This window comes from Hylaeus volcanicus, unplaced genomic scaffold, assembly GCF_026283585.1.
Source record: "Hylaeus volcanicus isolate JK05 unplaced genomic scaffold, UHH_iyHylVolc1.0_haploid 12237, whole genome shotgun sequence".
Classification (NCBI taxonomy): Eukaryota; Metazoa; Arthropoda; class Insecta; order Hymenoptera; family Colletidae; genus Hylaeus; species Hylaeus volcanicus.
The window spans coordinates 875,985-896,981 of NW_026533172.1; the positions used below are offsets into that span (position 1 = coordinate 875,985).

General features: G+C 34.6%; 5 protein-coding genes across 9 annotated transcripts; 3 read left to right on the plus strand and 2 right to left on the minus strand.

Moving 5' to 3' along the window:
• Positions 1 to 449: 449 nt before the first annotated feature.
• On the plus strand, positions 450 to 2,399 carry LOC128883763 (tRNA (adenine(58)-N(1))-methyltransferase non-catalytic subunit trm6-like). 2 transcript variants are annotated; one of them, XM_054136453.1, is made up of 9 exons: positions 450 to 758; positions 927 to 1,004; positions 1,071 to 1,176; positions 1,224 to 1,307; positions 1,352 to 1,476; positions 1,532 to 1,644; positions 1,724 to 1,991; positions 2,050 to 2,171; positions 2,229 to 2,399. In XM_054136453.1, exons 1-9 carry the CDS (start codon positions 494 to 496, stop codon positions 2,325 to 2,327), a joined length of 1,260 nt encoding a protein of 419 aa, XP_053992428.1. In that variant the 5' UTR covers positions 450 to 493; the 3' UTR covers positions 2,328 to 2,399. The 2 variants fall into 2 exon arrangements, with proteins under 2 accessions (XP_053992428.1, XP_053992426.1); XM_054136451.1 differs by having other exon boundaries at positions 927 to 1,176.
• LOC128883761 (uncharacterized) lies at positions 1,848 to 7,997 on the minus strand. 4 transcript variants are annotated; one of them, XM_054136450.1, is made up of 24 exons: positions 7,564 to 7,997; positions 7,348 to 7,510; positions 7,163 to 7,294; positions 6,899 to 7,116; positions 5,816 to 6,850; positions 5,512 to 5,680; positions 5,337 to 5,459; positions 5,113 to 5,284; positions 4,786 to 5,062; positions 4,545 to 4,728; positions 4,447 to 4,502; positions 4,271 to 4,396; positions 4,098 to 4,194; positions 3,823 to 4,047; positions 3,634 to 3,777; positions 3,490 to 3,584; positions 3,325 to 3,441; positions 3,159 to 3,258; positions 2,912 to 3,049; positions 2,802 to 2,867; positions 2,557 to 2,748; positions 2,457 to 2,492; positions 2,354 to 2,398; positions 1,848 to 2,295 (listed from the first exon to the last, which is right to left on the minus strand). In XM_054136450.1, the coding sequence occupies exons 1-23, from the start codon at positions 7,920 to 7,922 to the stop codon at positions 2,375 to 2,377; spliced, it is 4,248 nt and encodes a 1,415-aa protein (XP_053992425.1). In that variant the 5' UTR covers positions 7,923 to 7,997; the 3' UTR covers positions 1,848 to 2,295; positions 2,354 to 2,374. The 4 variants fall into 4 exon arrangements, with proteins under 4 accessions (XP_053992425.1, XP_053992424.1, XP_053992423.1 ...); XM_054136449.1 differs by having other exon boundaries at positions 1,848 to 2,298; XM_054136448.1 differs by having other exon boundaries at positions 2,354 to 2,492.
• Positions 7,998 to 13,478: 5,481 nt separating this feature from the next.
• LOC128884123 (uncharacterized) lies at positions 13,479 to 14,739 on the minus strand. The gene is made up of 2 exons (XM_054137207.1): positions 14,005 to 14,739; positions 13,479 to 13,909 (listed from the first exon to the last, which is right to left on the minus strand). Exons 1-2 carry the CDS (start codon positions 14,504 to 14,506, stop codon positions 13,659 to 13,661), a joined length of 753 nt encoding a protein of 250 aa, XP_053993182.1. The 5' UTR covers positions 14,507 to 14,739; the 3' UTR covers positions 13,479 to 13,658.
• Positions 14,740 to 14,958: 219 nt separating this feature from the next.
• Positions 14,959 to 17,631, plus strand: LOC128883694 (uncharacterized). Its single transcript, XM_054136319.1, has 2 exons — positions 14,959 to 16,627; positions 16,680 to 17,631. The coding sequence occupies exons 1-2, from the start codon at positions 15,304 to 15,306 to the stop codon at positions 17,261 to 17,263; spliced, it is 1,908 nt and encodes a 635-aa protein (XP_053992294.1). The 5' UTR covers positions 14,959 to 15,303; the 3' UTR covers positions 17,264 to 17,631.
• On the plus strand, positions 17,480 to 20,495 carry LOC128883695 (ribonuclease Z, mitochondrial-like). Its single transcript, XM_054136320.1, has 12 exons — positions 17,480 to 17,556; positions 17,626 to 17,816; positions 17,871 to 18,265; positions 18,327 to 18,395; positions 18,442 to 18,534; positions 18,599 to 18,895; positions 18,958 to 19,017; positions 19,081 to 19,294; positions 19,349 to 19,533; positions 19,584 to 19,941; positions 19,995 to 20,128; positions 20,178 to 20,495. The coding sequence occupies exons 3-12, from the start codon at positions 17,969 to 17,971 to the stop codon at positions 20,328 to 20,330; spliced, it is 1,860 nt and encodes a 619-aa protein (XP_053992295.1). The 5' UTR covers positions 17,480 to 17,556; positions 17,626 to 17,816; positions 17,871 to 17,968; the 3' UTR covers positions 20,331 to 20,495.
• Positions 20,496 to 20,997: the final 502 nt, after the last annotated feature.

A 20,997-nucleotide genomic window follows, 5' to 3' on the forward strand; every position in this document is an offset into this window, starting at 1 on the left:
AGTGTAGGATTAACAGAAATAAAGTGATAATTGATAGAATTACGATTCAATTATGTGCTATATAAATGCAGGACCCTGTTAAATTATTTTCATGAACGGTCAATAATGTTTCATGAAGATTCTGGGTTGTCAAAATAGTTTTCTGAAATTTACGGAATTCATAAATCAAACGTCGTTGTTCTTTTGTAAGAAATCAAATAGAAAATAATGACGCATTAAACACTGCTTTAAAATGAATATTCTATAGGTAAAATATAAAAATTTACCTGTGAAAAGTTTTGACAACTACTTTTAATGTTTGGGGTAAAAAAATGTTCTTTACAAAGCGTAACGTAGTGTTATTAAACATCGAGTTGAAAGCCTAGTTTTTTTGTTATAAAAATTACCTAAAAATTTCTGATGTACAGAAACTTTATATTAAAAAAAAAAAACCAGCATCGACTAAAAATACGTCATAAAGGTTACCTTACATTAATGAATTTATTTTTTGAAAATGAATGATACTATGAATAAAATTTTCGTTGTAAGGGATGCAACCGGATTCCAGAAAATTGTCAACACTGCAATTTATTCTGACAAGAATTCTATGGTCCGCATAAAAAAAATGATGATTCCTGTAACATTTTTTTTAGAAAAAGCTCAAGCAGGTTGTACATATATTTTTGATGAAAATGGGGAGCTGCGTGTTTTAAAAGAAAATGAGAGATATTCATGGAAAGATTTAAAGAATCTGGATGCTACTGATTTAGATGAAAATGGTACTTGTAGTTCTTTAGGGACTTGTAGTGATAGATAAAACATTAGTTTTTTTTCTTTTTCAAAATGTCATTAATAAGAAATTTTAGCTTATAGATAATAGTTACCATAACGCCATAAACATTTAATGATAGTGGAAAAATGGATTAGTTATTTTTTTTGTAAAATAGAGGGTACGCTGTTAAATAGCGACATTGAAATGGCACAATTGTTAACAAGTGAGGACATTGAGTATATGAAAAATAGAGGTATGAATGTGTTGCAAATCCATGTCTTTGATTTTGCTGTCGTTCCCTTTACAATGGTTTTTATAGGTGATGCACCCCAAGCTATAATTGATGCTCTTATCCAGAATAGTGAAACATTTCAATTAAAAAACACATTTTCAAAAGAAAAATACATCAAAAAAAAGAAACAAAAGTACGTAGTTTCTCACCTACTAAAATATTGAACAAATATAACATTAGGTATATGAAACAAATAACGTGCTTACCTGTTACTATCATGGACGTGTGTGAAACGTATATAAAACAAGATTTTAAACGTGTTGGGTAAAGTATAGCAGAGTCCATTTTATTAAATAAATATATATTAGAGGGTTGAGATTTGATTATCTATCAGCTATGCTAACTGCTGCTGATATACAGCCGACCCGTCGTGTTCTTGTGATAGATCAATCTTCTGGCTTACTTTCGGGAGCAATTTGTAAACGTTTGAGTGGTCAGTAGAAGAAAGCGTTGTCATTAGGGTTTGTAGATACTTTTTTTCTTTCTAGGTGAAGGAAGTGTCATTCGGGCATATGGTAAAGGATTAAGTTCTTTTATAATGAGTCAACTAGACCTATCATTGCAAGAATTGAGTGTATTACAAGAATTACCATTATCTTTTGTACGTGGACTAGATACTTAAAAATGCATTCAAAAGCTGTAATATTTTGTTTTGTGTATATAATTTCTTTTTACTGTAGTTAAATGAAATATCAAGCAAAAATGAAGCCGAAGTTATAAACGCGTTACAAAATAATATAGAGTCGCTGGAAATGAGTCTCTTTGGTCGTCGAATTCAGGAAGAAGAAAAACTTTCACATGCTCGTTATAGTTCAGCTAAAAATTTGGTTGAGCAACCTGTGGACGCAATTCTTGTTGCACTGTCGCCTGGTTGTAACGAAGTAGAATTTAGCATAAGCCATGTAGCATCCATTGCAACAAAGTTAAGCCAACATTTTCTTAAACCAGGTATTTATACAATAAATGTCGTTAAGCAGACTGTTATTTTTTTCTTATTGATTTCAAGACGGGCGGTTTGTATTCTTTTCTTTGAGTCATACACACGCGTTTTCAGTCCAACAAGATTTAATAAATTTCAAATCATTTCTTGATATTACATTTGAAGAACTATTTTTAAGAGAATTTGTTGTAGGTTATAGATTAACGTATATCACTTTCTTTATTCTATCGTAGCGTCATGTATAGGTTTTAGAAAAAAGAACACACCCTATTATGAAGAGTGAATCACGTCTTTTTTCTGGATTTTTAGTTTCTGCTATTAAAATTGTATTAGATGATGAATAAATGCGAAAATAAGTAGAGACACTTACAATTATAATAAATAACAAAATTTATCTATACCCAAGGCATCCATCCTAAATACATGAGCGACAAATTTTTCTGACATGACGCAGCTTCCATGAGTTCTTTTACTTGAGTTTCCACTGTAATATTAGGTTCGACTACCCACTAAGCACGTGAATTCAAGTTTATAGAAGTCACATTGAGCGCGCTGCAACTAATCTAAACGTACTGTTGTGACATAGTTATAAATTTCCTCAACTTTTAGTTGGGAATTTTGTTGACTCTTTTGAGAACCGGCTGTACAAAGTGTTGATGAAGGTTTTAATAGTTTCTGTGACCGGCAGTTGAGACCTCCTATAAGCTTAACTTTCACGTCCTGTAAATACTTAGTAGCACGAAGGCCACCGCCTTCGTAATCTTCCTAAAATAAAGTCCCAAAAAGCATATCCAATTTATCAGTAAGTCAATCCGTACTTCTTGCTGACTGTAACCATTTTTACCAACACGAGTCCACTCGATTAAAGGATCAAACACGAAACTCTAAATCCGCATTATTAGCATAATATTAGAAACAATGCGGTTACTTGAAGTAGAGAAAGGAAGTCTGTTTGGTATTCTTTAAGGGTAATCAAAGTATCAACACACGCTGAAAGGAATCTGCCTTTTAAGCCACCAAAACCTAATCCTGCTATTAAATTTTGCGTTAATCGAAAAGGAACAATCTGATAAATAAAAAAAAATAAGAACATAGAGTATATAGTGAGGTTGTCAGAGAGAAAGTAGGTCACAAGTATTTAAAAAATATATTTCTAATCAAAACGTTTTTTTTACTTCTGGAACAGGCAGTTTCAATCCTTTCTCAAATAAACAATCAAAATCAACATGAACTATCTGTCCAGTTTTGATATTTATTAAAATGTTTTCTCCGTGGCTGGAATGAAAAATAAAAAACACCAAGATTACTTGCAACTTAATTTAAGAGTATGAGTTTTCTTACCGGTCACCTAAACCAAAAACATATCCAAGAACGCTCCAGCTTGCCAAAGACTCACAGTACGTTTTACGACATTCATACCAGACCGCAACATTGATTCCGTAACGCTCAAAAAAAAACCTATTTATAAAACGCTTTATTTAGTTTGAAAAAAAAAAAAAAACTTGCTCTTGTAACACGGGTTTAAAAATTTTTAACGTTTCTTGAAAATCGGTAAACAACGCGGAAGGGTTGTGTTTATGTCGATTGTAACGACTGATCACCTAAAAAATCATTTTAACGTGAAACGAAATTTATAATAATCAGACGAACTTTTTTCATAAAATTCATAAATTTATCTTGTCCTAGATGAGTCTCCAATAATTCAAGAACAGCACACCGTAGTGTTACCAAATGTGGAAGCCATTCTATAAGACCAGTAATTTCGTTTAACGGTATAACAGAGTAGCGCTGAATCTGTAACGGCAACTATTCCAAAAAATTAAATAAAGGTATCAAGACCTTTAAATTTTTTTCCTTGATTTTTTCAACTTTTTCCATCCACTCATTGACATATCCCGCGACCTCCATAAGACGTGCATCTTTTCTTAGATCCCCACGGGACTCTTTCTTCACTAACCAAGGGTAATCAAAACCATCGCTTCCTTTGAAAAGAAGTTTTTTAGGACGTTGTTTTGACCGCATGATTAACATAGTGTCATCTATATGATGTACAAATGTACAATTCTGTATTTCGTAATTACATTTTTTTATCTATTATATAGAAGCAAAAATACCGAATTGACATTGCTTCCCGATGCATCCAGTTGTGAAAGTAATGGTAAGAGTATGGAATTTGTTGAACCGTTTGCTACAATCACAGATGATAAAATTCTGTAAAAAATGAAAAATATTTTATCATAATAATTCGACCTAAATGTTTCAACGATTAACAGTACGAAGAATTTACCGGGAAAGTTCGGGTAGTTCTTTGGATAATTTTACTTTATTTTTTGACGGAGATTCTTGTTGCTGGGATACTGGTGTAAGTGTTGCATTCGCTAAAGATACTAGGCATGAAATAAATGTTGCTGTTCTGTATAAAGAACCGTAATGTTGGTTTAGTAAAGAATAGTTTAAAGACACCTTTCAACATAAAAAACTAGAAGACTATTTGACACATTATCTTCCAACTCCCTCGCCTAAAACGGCAAGGTGTAACAAGTTTTAACAAATAAACCTACCGCCTTTAGAACGTTGTTTGCGGTGACATGACGCTCACTTCTTTCTGAGCAAAACCAGGGACCTAGGTGCCAAGCCATTTTTTGAGGCATATGTAGTAATAATCGTGCTAGCAACGGTTGAAAAATTTTGGGTCCCAATTGTTTATGTTGACAACGAGCCACAAGCTGGGATACTTCAAGATACCTAAAAGTTATTCGTCATTTTTTTTAGATACGTTGTTCTACCATTTAATACTTTTACCAGTAAGAAATTGGGATTCGATCAAAAGGATCTTTAATTAATGTAAAAATTTTTTGTATAAAAATTTTTTGTACTGTAGCATGATTCATATTGTTTCCAGTGCCAACGGATGGAACATCCTCGTTTTTATTTACAGTTTTTTCTCGAAAAAATATATCCACTAAAAGCTGCAGAAATTTGAGTAAATGAAATCGTGCGCGTTGCGTTGATTTGGACCATGCAGCTGCCTCCAGATGGTGGTATATTGCAGATTCCACCAAGGAAATCATCGACCAGCCTGAGAGCGAATTGTTAATTTGTGCGAAAAATTTCTAAAGAGAAACAAACCTTTGGGGAAATTCGGGAGGTCATCTAATGCAGATTGGGGACATTCCATGTCCGAGTACTCAGTTTTCTGGCATGTTTTGAATGTTCGTGAGCTCCAGTCATAAATTTGGGTGTCTAGTAACTCCGCTAAGCATCGATGGGCTTTTTCAGACTGAGGATGATGTTCAACAACCTGTAGAAAGCAAAGACAATTTTGAATAAGCTGTTTACTAAAATTATTTTACCTTTTGTAACATTTGAAGTTTTTCTGGCAATAGATGTGTCGTTGAAACACTAAGTTTCGCATAGCGGACTGCTATTTTATCATCGACTGTTGTTAATGGCTCCAAAAGGCTAAGTCGCATACTCTGTGAATGAACTGTTAAGAATAAAAATGGACAAATTAAGAACACTTCGTACAGATGGTACACATTTAGATAATTCGGTTCGTAAAGCTCTCATAAGCATATCATCGTTAGAGGCAGTATCAAAGAATCTCAAGTAATCCGTTAATTGATGTTTTCCACAGAGCGTGACTGGGTTGAAACGGGACGCATGTGGGGGGTAAAGAATTGTTTTACGCAAAACTCTAAAACAAAAAACAACTTTTATATAGTGGTTAACAGGTTTTTTAAAGAATCTTTTAGTAAAAGACATTCTAGCGGTATTATTAAAAACGTGACGTGTTTTTAAAACAACATAATCAATCACAAAGCAATTTTACTTGCTTAGTCGGATGGAAACCATAGCAGCGGTGCGTAAACAATTAAGTTCTTCTAAGGCGACTTTCATTGTATCTAAAACCTCAATCAACGGTGGTGATGAATTCACCACCACTTTAACACGTTCCATAAGAAGCTCTTCCGACATGTTTTTTTCTTGGGTAATTTGAATCAATTGCTTTAAATCCGTTGATAATTGTAAAGGTAACAACGTAAGGTGCGATCGAAAGTAAGTTTCTCTGGTTGTGGTGGCTAAAGACGCGGCTGCGATTTTAGAAAACCGTTCAAGCCGGTTATGAGTTAAAGAAAAATTTTTTTGATGTACAGCGGATAAAACGCCAGCAATCAAAAAATCTAATCTATCTTGCATTGACCATGTCGAAGCGGCTAAATCGATTTCGCCAGGTGAAGGTAATTCAATAATAGATGGGGGTATATCATACTCGATACACGGATAATTTGAAGCTTGATGAAATGTTGTGCGTTCGCCAGTCGCATCCTTTATCAAAAGTTCATTTGAACTGGCTGAACAAGTTGATATTCGAATGGTATCACTATATTTTACATAAAGATATTCTAAAACAGTCCATAATCCTTGCTTCCACAGAGATTTCATAAACAAAGGAAGACAAGCAGCCTTCACAGCTCCACTCGATTTTTCGTACTCTAATAGAAAAGTGTTGATATCACGAGCATCTAAAAAGGAATGTAAAGCTTTTGATCGAAAATCATCCGATTTGACGTGATTCATCCTTGACAAACGTGTATACTCCCATGCTATAACCATAGGTTCATTTTGCGATTCTAAAGTAAGTGCTAATCGGTCTATAAAAATATCCTTGTCTTTGGAAATGGTTACAGCTTCTAAGCAACCTCGAATGTTTTCCCAATCCTGCAGGCCACGAAAAGCGTCGATAAATATAGGAACAAACGTTGATGTGTAATTGTCTAATTCTTTTGGCAAGTTCATCATTGAATCAACCACACTGGAAGTGACGCCCTTAGAAAACAGAGTCGATTCTAAATAAAACAAACACCTACACAATTCATTCAAAATCTTAGACAGTTTAGAATATTTGTTATACCTTGAAAAAGCTCCTATTTTGCACGCCGCTACTGCAGCATTACTACCACGACAAACGCGTAACACCAGCTGAAGATATAACCATGCATGTGCGGGTAAAGATAATGACATAGATTGACGTAGCTGGGGATTTTCAAAACTTTGCGTTTCCAAATTGGAATGAGTCTCAACATCTATTTTACTATAGACGTGTACCAATTGCGCTAGGTTATCAATCGCCTATATAAGAATGTCTACAGCATGCAACAAAAGGATGACGACATACCGAGAAAAGTATTTGACATGTAGTGGTGGGGTCGAATAGTATAAACGTTTCGTCAGGCATTCCAATTGAGGTGGTTGACGATTCTGAGTGCATGGTGGCTAAATCAAGAATATGAACGACCGTTTTCCCTATCTGTCACACATAAAAAAACGTCAGAAATGAAAAAAACAGTATACTTTGTTTACTCGAATAGCGATTTCTTCATTGTTTTCAGGTAAATGTGTTAGAGTGAACAACAAAAGATGAGGCAGCAAAAATTTCAGTACGTCTGGTAAAAATCCTGAGTATTCTAATCCACTACGAAGAAATACAAACCGGTGTTGGCTGGGAATGTATTGCAGTAGTTGTCTGAACATGTTTAAAACAAATGCCAGAAAAATCTAAAGTTAAAGAAATGTTACTTGACAAAGCGTTGTAGAGGATGTAAAGGTTGGGATGTTTGATAGGAAACGGAAAGTGTGTAACGGGAAGACTTGAATCCTAATCCCAGCCTTTTAACGTTGTCCGAAACAAAATCCATTACAGAAATATTTGTTGTAGGATTATCATGATACATACAACAGTTAGATGGATCCTTATTATAATAGTCGTGGTTTTCAATGATACAATTATCCAAATACTGGAGTAATTCTTGTATATAGTACAAGCTGACGCGATTGTTGACATTGGGATAGATAAGATATTCAAGAACTCGTACAGCAATGAAATGTGTACAGCTATCCCACCAAATCCAATCAGGGGCCAATGTTGAACAAGCCATGGTTGTATAATGGGTTCCGCAGAGCCCTAGAATGGATCCTGCTAAAACATTTATAGGATCTTCCTGTGGTTGTGTTGTGCCTGCTAAGGAAACACACGCCGTTAAAAACCTTTTACCCTCATCGGAAGGAAATGCAAGATTTGCAAGTTGATGAAGATGTGGTAATGATGTACAGTTGAGACGTTTAAACGCTATTTCTATAGAAACCAAAATTGCATATTTTACTTCTAAACAACTATTAGGAGAACTCAAAATAGTTCCTGCATTGCAGAGAATTGTTTTAGCTAGTTCCTTGGGATTGTCCCGAAATCGAGTGAGCTTTTGACTTAATTCTGGCACACTTTTGAGAATGTCAACTTCGCAAAAAGCAGATAGAATTGATTTTTTCGATTCCATTTCACACTTTTGCATCAACGTGATTATTTTTGTCAATAACGAGATCACATGTTCTCGATACTTTTCTTCTAATTTGTCGATGAATTTTAAAAGCTTTCGTACAATTGTTGGAAGAAAAGGATGAAGTGCATCGGGGGACGCATGTTCTATTAAAATTTCCCAGCAATGACACATTGCAAGATAAGGGCTAACATCAGATAAAGAAGTTAATAGTGTTTCAATCTGTGAAAAGACAACAAAGACCTTTTTTGATTCAAAAAAAGTAAAGTCACGACCCACTAAAGTCATGTGTTGGTCTAGAGGATTTCCATTAAAGGAACTATTCACGCCGTACAAATGGATACAATTTTGGACAAGGAGAGACAAAAAAAGTTTAACAACACTGAAGAGGTGAATTAAAATCTTGCATTTCTAAATGAATTACGTTACCGGCATACTCTCCATGATATGACTTTCTGATAAGTAGGATGAGAGAAAAAATGAACACTGCGTTTCAATGCGCCACCATCAAGTGCCTGGCATGTATTGACGTAGTAGACACAAGTGGGTTCAAGAGTGCGAAGAGTTTTGGTAATAATATGATCATTTGACTCGGACAAGTCATAACAGGCATCATTGCGCTCTTTCCACAAGGATCTTAACATTTCCCAAACTTGTAAAAATGCATCAGTAGTCAGTTGTAATTTTCCATCCTTCGTGAATTCTAAGGTTCCTGAATCTTGTTGAATTTGAAAGGACACTAAACGGTTCTGAAGAAAAAGAAGTGTATTTTCTTCATCCTTGTCAGTTTGGAGTGTCTGACAATGCAATGTGGTTAAGGGGTTTGTAGCATCCCACAATTCTCGCAAAAGGAGTTGTACTTCTAATGAAGCCCGAAGCATATCTTTGGATTTTTCTAAATCATCCGATTCATTAATGAGCTCCTCTTTCAAGTCACTTGGTGTGAAAAGTTGCTTTGTAACAACATCCCATGTTTCAGAAAGACGTTCTTTAAAGCACCCTCTTTCATTTCCAAATCTGGGAATGCATCGAGATAGCCAGCAACTACAATTTGTTACCAAGATAAAACCTCGCTCCTCAGATGTGATTATTGTGCCTAACAATGAACAGTCAGTATTATATTGATTTTATAACTACCTGATATAGACTCCAATTTTTGCAACGTTCGTCTTCCATAAGGGTGATATGCAATACAAATCAGGTGAGATTTAAGAAGATGCCAGGATGTTGCTTTTTTTTTGGAGACACTATACAACCACAAAAGGAAAGGAATATGATAAGGTTCCGGTGTGTTGGACGTTGCCAAAAGTGTTAAGAGAGGTTTCGTATCAAGCTGAGACAATAAATGTGGGAAGGAGCGAAATCCTAGTGCTTCAGCAGTACGTAATAAAATATTTACAAAAAGTATCACGTCATGTGTATTTTGTAAGCGTATGCTTCGCCGTAGTGTGCCTACCCAATAGCATAGTATTCGGGAAAAAAAATAGGGTGTAAATCCACGACATAGAAAACCAAGAAAATCATGAAAAGGTATCCACGATATGTGTCCCAATTCTTTTTCATATTTTAGTGGTAATCCTAAGTTTTCGCAACATTGATTGATAACACGTAATAACTCTTGTAAATCAGATGCTTGCGTCATGGAGTAATTGCCAAAAAGAGCTTGTGTGTCGTGCGGAGCGCGTGGTGTTAAATAGTTTAAGAGCTTACATTTGCATGCTTCCAACGTTGTTGAAATATTAAAAAAAAAAATTTTGGATTTGGATATGGCACCATCGTTGGATGACAGTATCGGACAAACAAGAATTAATCGACATAAATCAAGCAGACGGCGCAAAATGACTATGGTCGGACGAAAAATTTCCTCCGAACACAAAATACCGAATTCCGGTAAATGGGCGTACTGCGTGTAGGACAAAAAAGAAACCAAACTTTGGCCATGGCCTATTACTAAGGTACGAGTCTTGTTACACAAATTAGGTCGCAGTGGCAATCTGTTAGAGCCTAAATTTTGTTTTTCTTCTACAACAGGTATTCCAAACAATAATGATAGATAGCGAAAGGACTCTAACATATGCAATAATGTTTGTCTTGTTGATAAGAAGTCCTTTAAAACAGTTTCCATTTTCAACGTAGGTCTTAACATGTCATTGCGGATAGTCCAGTAAACGTTGCTATTTATACAAAAGTGAACGAGTGGCAATAAAATATTACTAAAACATAATATATTTGGACCACCCAAAACCAAGGATAGAGATAAAATTTCTGAGAGTAGATCTACGTTAGCATTAGTTGTTACGGTTTGCGACACGTTCCATTGAGTGTTCAAATGAGTATTAAAATCAGCAGAGCTTGTACATGAAACAATTAAGGTCATGAAACGCATTAAATTCTCTTTTGAAAGACAAACATTGACGGGACTTTGGTTACGAAGAATAAGATTCACAGGATACGAGCCAGTGAGAATAGCTGCAAGACGTAGAGGGGGCGGTAAAAAATTGTAACGGTCTTTCATGAAATGGGATGTTTCATGATAACCCAAAATTTCTAATTTAGGAATCGGAAGCCAGCAGATTGTACAAAACTCCCCAAGGGCTTGACGCCAATACGTATCATGCGCTTGTTTCAAACTACACTCAGTCTCATTTAAGTTCAGCTTATGACACTTTTGATTCGAACAAATTAAAACTTTCTCAAAGTAAGACCATAAGTCAGAAAAACATTGCATTTGATTCTTTACTTCTCCGTTACAATGTCGGCAATCCCACTCCAGATGATCAATCTCGCACTGTATTTTCTTTTGATTCTCAAACCACCATACCGGAAATGCATTAAAATCTGGGGGTAGAGTAGTTTCATATTCAAATGATGTGTCGTCCACGGACAGCTCCAGCGGACAAAAGTCATAATTGACAATATCTTTATCCGAATGCACTTTTCCATTTTCAATGCATGCTGATGGCAAAAGTAAAAATGTGGGTTGCACATCTTCAGCATCTAATAAAATTGTTAAAAAAAACAATGGTTTCATGATAGACATCATAAGTGTCGAAAGGTTTTGACATGGATTCAATTGACAGCAGTTGAACAATGGATGAAGAGAATTCCACAATTTGTCTAGTAATAATGTGCGGCATTCTTTCGAAAGACATTGGTGTAACAGACTTATTGGATCCAGGGATATCCTTTGGTTATTAACAAAAAGCGGTTTTAAAATCAACTGATCTAACGTCTCCACGGTGTCACTTACAACAAAGATTTGTGATCGAACAAAGTTTTCAATACACTTGAGAACATCTGAAACAAACAAAAAAATTAAAGTTTTATATAAAAGTTAAATGTAAAAATTATGGCAGGTGTTTCTGAGATGATACTACGTTATAGCTAGATTTAACAAAATTTTTACTTAGAACTAATCGGTTTAGTAAAGGAATGATGCCGTCCATAACTAGAACTGATGCTATTGAAACGTTGAAAACCGAGTTAGTTTGCGTGGATCCCTCTTGAAGAAGCCTAAGCTTACAAATCTAAAAATAAAATGTTCCACTAACGTTGAATGAATTGACAAAATTTACAGATGCCACTTTTTGGAACACGTCGAAAATGAAGTCAGGAATTACGGAAAGCAGGCGGAATTTATTATTTTGATGCATACAGTTGTTGGTCATATACAACGCTAGCTTGACTATAAATCGTGTGAGAAGACGAAGAAAGAGTAAAGACGGAAACAAAACATCTTTGTGTTGATTTTTTAGATTTAGCTAACACCCAAATGAAATGAGTTTCGAGATATTCAAAGAAAAATACCAAAACCTACATTTTGAACCAACTCAGACAAGGTTTCGATGACGGTCTTTAGAAAATTGTTTAAATCCATATTGATTGACTCAAAAATACCAGGAGAGTGAAGGTTTGTACGAAATGAAGCAGAGAGTATATTAGTATAGTAGACTTTCTTGTCCTATAAAAATTCATTTATTGAAAACGTCTTTTTAAAGCATTGATTCTTACTAATGACGGGGCGTCCGAAAATTGCTTACAAAGAAACTTTAAAGCTGTGGCTTGTAGGTGGAGTGGAGATTGAAGGCCTAGTAGTAGATGATAATGATACAGGACTAAACATAAATTGATTGAGAGACTATCTGACACTGCGACATGATTCGCAATAAACTGTGGAAGAATGAAAAAAAAAAGAGAGAGAAACGTACTGGTTACTAAACTTGAGTCTTTAATAATAGGCAAGTCCTTTACTATTGGTAAGGAACGTGTTGATTTCATGGATAAAAAAATAGTTAATACACTTAAGCTTAAAATTTTTCCGTCTTGTAATCGATTTAATAGGTCATTTGGATTCAATATATAAGGGGGTAAGGATTGTGTTGTTTGGCTAATATAGTGAGAATTTTGTAAAATTGGTGATATGAGATTTTGAAACACTAAAGAAAACTGGTGAATTGTATTATGATTCCAATTGTCTTGATAGTTTGGTAGATCCTTTGAAACCATAGTATCCATAATGTGAGGCCACGTTGGACAAGACGTTAGACACGGAAATCCCGATGTCTGTCCAATCTGCGTCATACAAGTCGTAAAAATACAAGTGTTACGCAGCATGATTACCTTTTTTAAAGCGTTAAAATTGTTGTTTGAGCAAATAAACTGAAGAGGATTGACTGCGAAAAGAAGATCCAACGCTTCATAGAAATGGGATATAAACAAATTTGGAGAGATGGACTGTATTTTCATAAAAACTGAAAACACTAGTTGATGAAGGACTTGCAATTGTTTTCCACGCAAAACCGAAATGATAGGTCCGGATAGACTCTTAGGAAGTGGACATAATTGCAAGCGACAAATAGATTCCAATACTGACATTAATCTAAAGACAAAGATGTTTTGTTCATTTTATGATTCACCACGAATACCTTTGGCATAAGATTGTATTAGAAAAAATGAATTCACCAAGCGAACAAAGACACAAAATACCACGGAACGCTTCAATCAGCAACCCAATCACGAATTCCACTTCCATATCACAAGACGCGTTTGTTGGTATGTGAAGATTATCGGCCATCTGGATTGCTTCTAAGCTGTGATCCTTAGAATACGACATGCCTAATTCAATTGTCAAAATACTACATAATTCCACCCATGGAACTAGAATATCACATAAGATGGATGTATTGTCTGACGAATCCGAAAAAAATTTCAACTGAAGAGCGGCAACCAGTCTCAATAAATGAGCGGGAGGAAATCTCTTATTCGATAAGTTTATAGATGGCCATTCACTACATACAGATTATTCAATGCCATGATCAATACAGAATGTGATCTACAAACTTACTCGTCATTGGTACTACAGAACTGTAGATTTTTTTGAAAAGTACTGATAGTACTTGAATTGTCGATAAAAAGGTTCAATCGAGTTAAATCATTAAATGTTTGATCGTTCGCTAAGGTATTCAAATTGTACAATAATGGTTTCAATTTTTTGGCAAATAAACGAAAATCATGACTTCCAGGAGAAGGAAAATAATGATAACACGGGGTATGACGAAGTTTATGTATATGAAACACATTCCACCCAATGACTAATGAGATAATGGAATAACACAGTTTTTTTCACTCATTTTTCAATAAACTTTTAACAGATCACTCGAAATTGACTGTTACATTGTTTACATACCTTGCAAAACAGAATAGATCAAATCATAACACATTGCATTCCGAACGAGATGCTTGGGGAAATCAGTTCCAAACAATAACAGGAGACGTTCATCTATTGCCTCAATTAAATTTATAATGCAGGTTGCCCATGTATGTACGAGAATACCATTCTTCAATAACAGAGCGTCAGCTGTGAAACCACCATTGGTTGTTGGTAAACAACACAAAAGGAGTCGATAAAGAAATTCTGATAATGCTGAAATGGAATACCCAGGATCGGGAACAACTGCATAACGTAATTGATAAGTGAAAGCTTCCACTGAATGAAACCATGACTCTGACGATTGGCAAGCGGATAAGGGCTCTTTGTTCGAGTAGTTTTCAAGTCGTAATCCGGGTGGAACAAACCAATGACAAAAAAACAATTTATCATACGGTTCGTCTCCTAACGTGAACAAACGCTTTAAAAAAGGATAATGATATATATGGTGCCATTCTTCATTACTATACCAATGAGTCATGAGATTTTTAATTAGACACAATTACTGTGATAAAGTTCAGGAGTGTTTTCTTCCAATACTTGCACTTGTGTCGTAACCAATGATAGACCTGGGATATTGTAACAGTTAACAATTTTTTTGTCACTGTTCATACCCTAGCATTGAGTACTCTAAGATTAAAAACAATTAATTTGAGACTCAGAGTGCATAAAATGTTGGTTAAAATTCTAGTCTCCTAAGCTTTTTAATTTTTTTTAATACTCTACTCGGGAAAAAAAAATTTATACAAAAATGATTATTATACGACTTTTAATAGCAAATAAACCAGTTTTGTGAATGTTACGTTAGTTTTGAATGCAATTGAAATACTTTTTAACGCATATTTTTTGTAAAAAAATTGGACATCATTTTAATAATTTAAAAAGTATTTTGTTGAACGCGTAACCAATAAACGCTCAGTGTAGTCTATTTTTACTGAGGACGATAAGGAAAAAACTCTATTTTAATCTTCCAATCTATCATAGTGTAATATAAACAACATCAAAGTTATAAAATACGAGTAGAAAAAGAAAAGTTCGCACTTTTGTGTTCCATTACATAATAGTCGAAAGGGATTAAAAACCACAAAAGTAATTATTAACCACTATGCGCATGCTGCACGTACTATAAAAAGTCTTATAAAAATAAATAACTGTAACTATGGAAATTCTCCTAATCCAATATCCATTTGATTGACCTAAATTCTGGGACATTTTTAAAAAGTTTTTTTCCCCTTATTTATTAAAAATTTAATTTTATGCTTTAAATATTTTAATAAAATGCCTTTAGAAAATAACACACAAAAATTAAAATCCACACGACAAAAGCAATATGTTGTTGAGAGAATCCAAGGTGATGCACTGACTGCTCGAGTTAAAGATAAGCAAGACTTTATTTGTAGTCCTCGTGCTCCAGTGAAAATACTCGAATACCTTGATCAACAATGCGAAGAGTATGTTCAAGATGAATTAGCTGTGGGCGACGCAAAAAAAAGCAATCAAAGACCTTTCTTACGGCATCCTCCACCCTGCGTTTTTCTTCCTTTTCTTAGACGACGTCGAGAACACACTGGAATGTACACTGTGGAAAAGGTAAAAAGAGAAGCGGAATCGTTAACCTACTGTCTTAAGAAAATATCTCCTGCATTAAATGACACTTTTCATAAAGCGTGTTATAAGCACACCCCTGTTCACAACAATTCGATTTGGGAAGTGAGTGCCGTTGAAAAAGAAAAAAAAACACCGATAAGTCCAAAACCTTCTAATATAAGGACAGTGACGGTTATCAACGAGTCACCCGTTCATAATCCAAGCTCTTTTAAAGACAAGGAAATATCAACAATACACTATAGGGTCACAAATGATAATGCATATTGTAACGAACTGTCTCAACAAAATATGAACTGTCACCTGATGGACCATTATGCTGTTGATTCTCTGTGTGATACTCCAGGAAGTAGAAAAATCTGTCAATGTCATGAGGACTGCACAACAACGGACAAAAACACTCATGTTTATGTGGAAAAATGTCGTAAACCATCTCCTACCATTGTATCTATATCACAATGTCAAAAATGTCCTTCACCTTATATTAAGGATAACATGAATGAAAGTGCGCCTGGTTCACGATTCGACTGCCATTCTACACAACACCAACGAATGGATTCGTGCAACATGCATTCTAACGGTTCTATAACAGAGTGCCACGTTTCTCAAAATCAATTGTCTCCTACTGTTTGTATTTGCGATACACAGCCATCAAGCAAGTCACGTCAACTAGCTCAAGGTACATGCGCCTGTGACAATGTATCTTCAACCAAACGAAACGAACATTCTACATGTCGTGAAATGAAAAATTGCTGTCATAACATTCATTCAAGAGCCTGTCACAAAGAACAGGAATGCACTAAACCACAAGATGCATTGAATGATAACGCATTAACGGCGTTAGATAATCGCTTACGTTACGCACCCGAAGAACAACGTATAATGCCTTCGACATATACGAAATCTTGTTGTTGCCACAAAAATGAGTACGCACCCTTGCAAACCGTTGAGCAACAGAAATGTTCGGAAAAAGACAACTCAAGTCTTTGTAGTCACGGTTGTGTTTTTAATTTACAGTGAACATGTGAAATTAATTTTTTGTATTTCAGGTTTTTCCAAGTTCGCACATCCAGCGTCTTGTATGGAATTTAAAAATGTCTGCCACGAGGAATGTCAACAAGAGCGTTTGCAATCCTTTAATGAAAATTATCCATACACTGCAAATGAAAGGATACACAGACCAGATGGGTCAACCAAAAACACTTCATCGTATACGGTTGTAAGTAATCGGGAAGATCATTTGAATCCCCTCGTTCAAACTCACATTTCGTCAAAAGAACCGATGCGTTGCAAGTATACCACTTCAAATTTAGTATGTTCAAGAAAGGTTGAAGAGCCGAGAACCGTTTACATTTGTGAAAAAAGCGGGCCTTCATCGCAATGTAGCTCGGACGAAAAAAGTGGCGCAACCTTTCACGTTTATTCTACTTCTACACCTTCCTACAAACTGAGCGATACTAACATAGCACAAGTCCAAGCTACACAAGAGCATCAGGGTGTTCATGTCAGCTGCCATCCAACTATTACATCAGTTAATCGTTTTCAATCTCCCAAGACCAGCATGCATAAAAGAACTGCTCGTTCAGGTTTGACACACTTGAGAAAGTGGGAGGTGATTGGACCGTTTTGTTAATAAACGATTTGTTTACACATATAACCGGATCTTCAAATTTTTTAGCTTTTATTTATTGATCGTTTTTTTTATTACATTTTTTAGTTAATTTGAAAGTATTACTATACCTAGAAACATAAATTAACTGAGAATCGTCTATGACTTGGTATTCTCAGGTATAAAAACTTTTAAAATTAAAAACATTTGAGAGAAAAATAGATTTTAGGCACGGAAAAATTGCTAGTGCCTCCTCAGATAATATTTGTTGGACCCAATTATAGCTGTGTTGTTAATGTAGGAGAAAATACACAACGGTAAGGTCTTGTGTGCTTCTTTTTTGTCTTATAACGTTTCCTTTTCTTTCTCATGCAAACTTGTAACAGAAACTTCATTGAATCAAGTATTACGTGCAAAAAAATAAAGGATATTTTATTTACACGTATTACACAACATACATTTCTAGGACTCCCTGGACTTTTATTAACATATGAGACTTCAACACATCATTCCCAGGACAATTCTTGTCAAAATAATTCCAAGTGGGATACTTGGACCCGTTTTCAGGGACCAGTAGGTATTAAATCCCTTTTCTATAGTTTGTCGAATAAAACTTTTTCCTCATAAATAGAATCGTCAAGATCTTTTAAACGTGAAAAAGTATGTACTTGTCAACCGACATGCGTATGTTCTGTAATTCGGCTCTGGGGACCTCCTCCTCTATACGACATGTTTATGTCAATCTGCTCACAAATCGCAACTTTCAAATATCTTAATTTAGAACTTCATGAAATTTTTCCCACCTTGTTTCCATCGCTACGTGTTCGTTTAACACCAGTATCACAGTCGGATGATCTAGTTTTCACATTTTGGACCGTTGACATACAAAAATGTAGTACCGATTGTAAACGTAGAAAATGCTTGGAAAACGCCATTCAAAAAGATACTCAATTCATTATGCTGATTAATGTGACGTATCCTTCCCAACAAGGAAAGTTAAACGTAAAACATGCATCAGCACTTAAGGTAAAAAAAGAGTGAAAATTTTTCAGAAAATGTTATTCCAATTCTCGTTTTTAACTATTAGATTCCACCTGGACCTCTTTTTAAACGCCTCAAAGAAGGAAACAATATTGAGTTATGCGATGGACGACTAGTAAGTATTTTGAGAGTTTTTACCAACTTACAGCTATGTGTATTAGATCACTCCAGATATGGTCTGCGAAAAAGCTATACCGGAATTTGAAACATTTATTATTGATATACCATCGGATAACTTTCTTGAAACGGCTCGTGTATTAGTTTTCGTCTGAAAACACTTCTCTTCATAAGGCTCTCGTGTTCTTTTTTTTATCTTAGGATTTCATTTTTCATACTAACAAGGAAAATTTTCAAGACCATTGCATAATATATAATATGAGCAACGTTAGCCTTAATGGTTTGGATCAAAATGAACTCGGTTTACAGATGATTGATTCGTGTGATAAAGAGCTAAATGTTATGTATCAACCTTTTAAAACGTATCAATCTTTTTTTCAACTCCTTCAATATATAACGCCTTTCTTTTGTTCCTCCCTTCTTTCGGACTCCACACAAAGCGTAACACCAGATCCAACTAAAGCGTTATCGCAATATATTATCTATCCCTTTTCAAAAGTACGATACCTGTTTTCAAAAAAGATTACATGTTCTCTCAATATATTGATATTTATTTATAGCGAGGCCTCCACAGTGTTAACGATAACATAAAACATCGCCACGATAAGTATTCAATAAATGTATGTACTTTTATTGTTTAAATTTTAATGACGTTTTTTTTTTTTGTCGATTGACAATTCTAGAAATTACTTCAACTTCCAGATATAATGGAAAAAGTTTTATCTTGTCAAAATCTTTTCAAAGATACTTACAAAGACAACAAAAGCGCAGAACATTCTACTACTCTACAAGATAATTGTTTCATTCAATTCCTAGGAACTGGAGCTGCGATGCCTTCTATATACCGCAATGTTTCAAGTACGTTCATTTCAATCAAAACGCCATCTTTCAATAAAGGTACAACTTGAATCTTTTACTAAAAAAAAAATAATGCAGGTTATTTTATATCAGGGATATTGTTAGATTGTGGAGAAGGCACACTCTCTCAATTACTTCAATTTTCATCTTCAATAGAAGAATTTCAAGAAAACATAAAACACATTAACGTTATTTTTATCTCGCATCGACACGCAGATCATCATCTTGGCTTATTAAGCATTTTATCTCTTCGGGCGCAATGGTTTTCTAACACACGTGTACGCTTTTTTTATTTAAAAAAAAATCATATCAATGTATTTTATGCTAGCCTATTTTAGTGTATGGTCCTCCATTTCTTTATCAATGGCTTGCACATTGGAAAGTTCATATGAAAAATTTCAATTATCATTTTGTTTGTTGTTCGGAAGAGAAAACTATATGTGTTTGTTCTCAAACTAACGAATGTCCATTTTCCATTAATCTTCAAGTGACACAAGTGGATCATATGGGATGTCATTCTTTAAAAAAGGATCTAAACGAAGAATGTTACGGAGTCCTTTTAAAAATTGAAAAAAAAGATCCTACTACTCCTACACAAATTTTAAAAATTGTTTATTCGGGCGATACGCGACCATGCCCAAATCTTATACATCTTAGTGACAATTGTGATATCTTAATACATGAAGGTAAACCATTTCAAAGTTCTGATACGCATACTTTATACGTACGCATAACATAGCTACCTTTGAAAACGGCTTACAAAAAGATGCTGAAGCAAAACGTCACTCTACATTTGAAGAAGCCTTGATGATAGGAAAACAATCTAAAGCTAAATTTATACTGCTAACACATTTCAGTCAACGCTATCCTATTGTATGTTGGAGACATACATAATGAAATCGTATAATTTTTTTTTTAATAGATTCCTATGATTTCAAACAATTTATGGAATTTCGCATCCGTTTTTGACGGTTTGAAAATACCAGTGAACGTCATCTTGTCACCAACCATCGCTGAAAAGTTTTCGAAAGCTATGTTTGAGCTTTCTGCTCTTCTTCACATGCTTGAGGATTAAAATTTATTCACGTTGCATGCTGCATGATTAACTTGTTAAAAAATAACTTTTAGATTTCACAAAAAACATCTCTACTTTTATTCAACACATTTTTTTTACATTAAATCTATTCATTTTTCTTTCTAATCGTTAGTAATTCACACTATACAAAAAAAAAGTCAAATACAGAATTAAAAAGCTTCTTTTAACTTTAATTATTTTTTCACAAAATTTAAAAAATATTGTTATTTCATGTTTATGTTATTCATTTTAATTTTTCACTCAACCATTGCTAACGACTTTCAACTCGTCGTCACAAGAAATCTTTACGATGCAAATATAATCAATGTTCATTTTTATTTATAAAAAATGTAAAAGCGATTTTAAAAATAAAACTACATTTTTTTTAATTTGTGATTTTTTCTTCGAAAAAATCATTTCCGTGATTAAATCCACGTATGCTGGACAATGTTGTAATGACAACACGGTGTGAGAGCGCGAGCTGTCATTATGTACACAGGATGGACGGGACAATACACAGGACAATATGTTGTTTTATAGTGATACACTATAGGACTACACGCTACTGTTGTAACGGGTACATACGTTGAGTATATCACGTTAGGTACTTGGCATACGCTTGTTTCCACCATTTCGATGCTTTAATTTTTATTCCGACTAAATAACG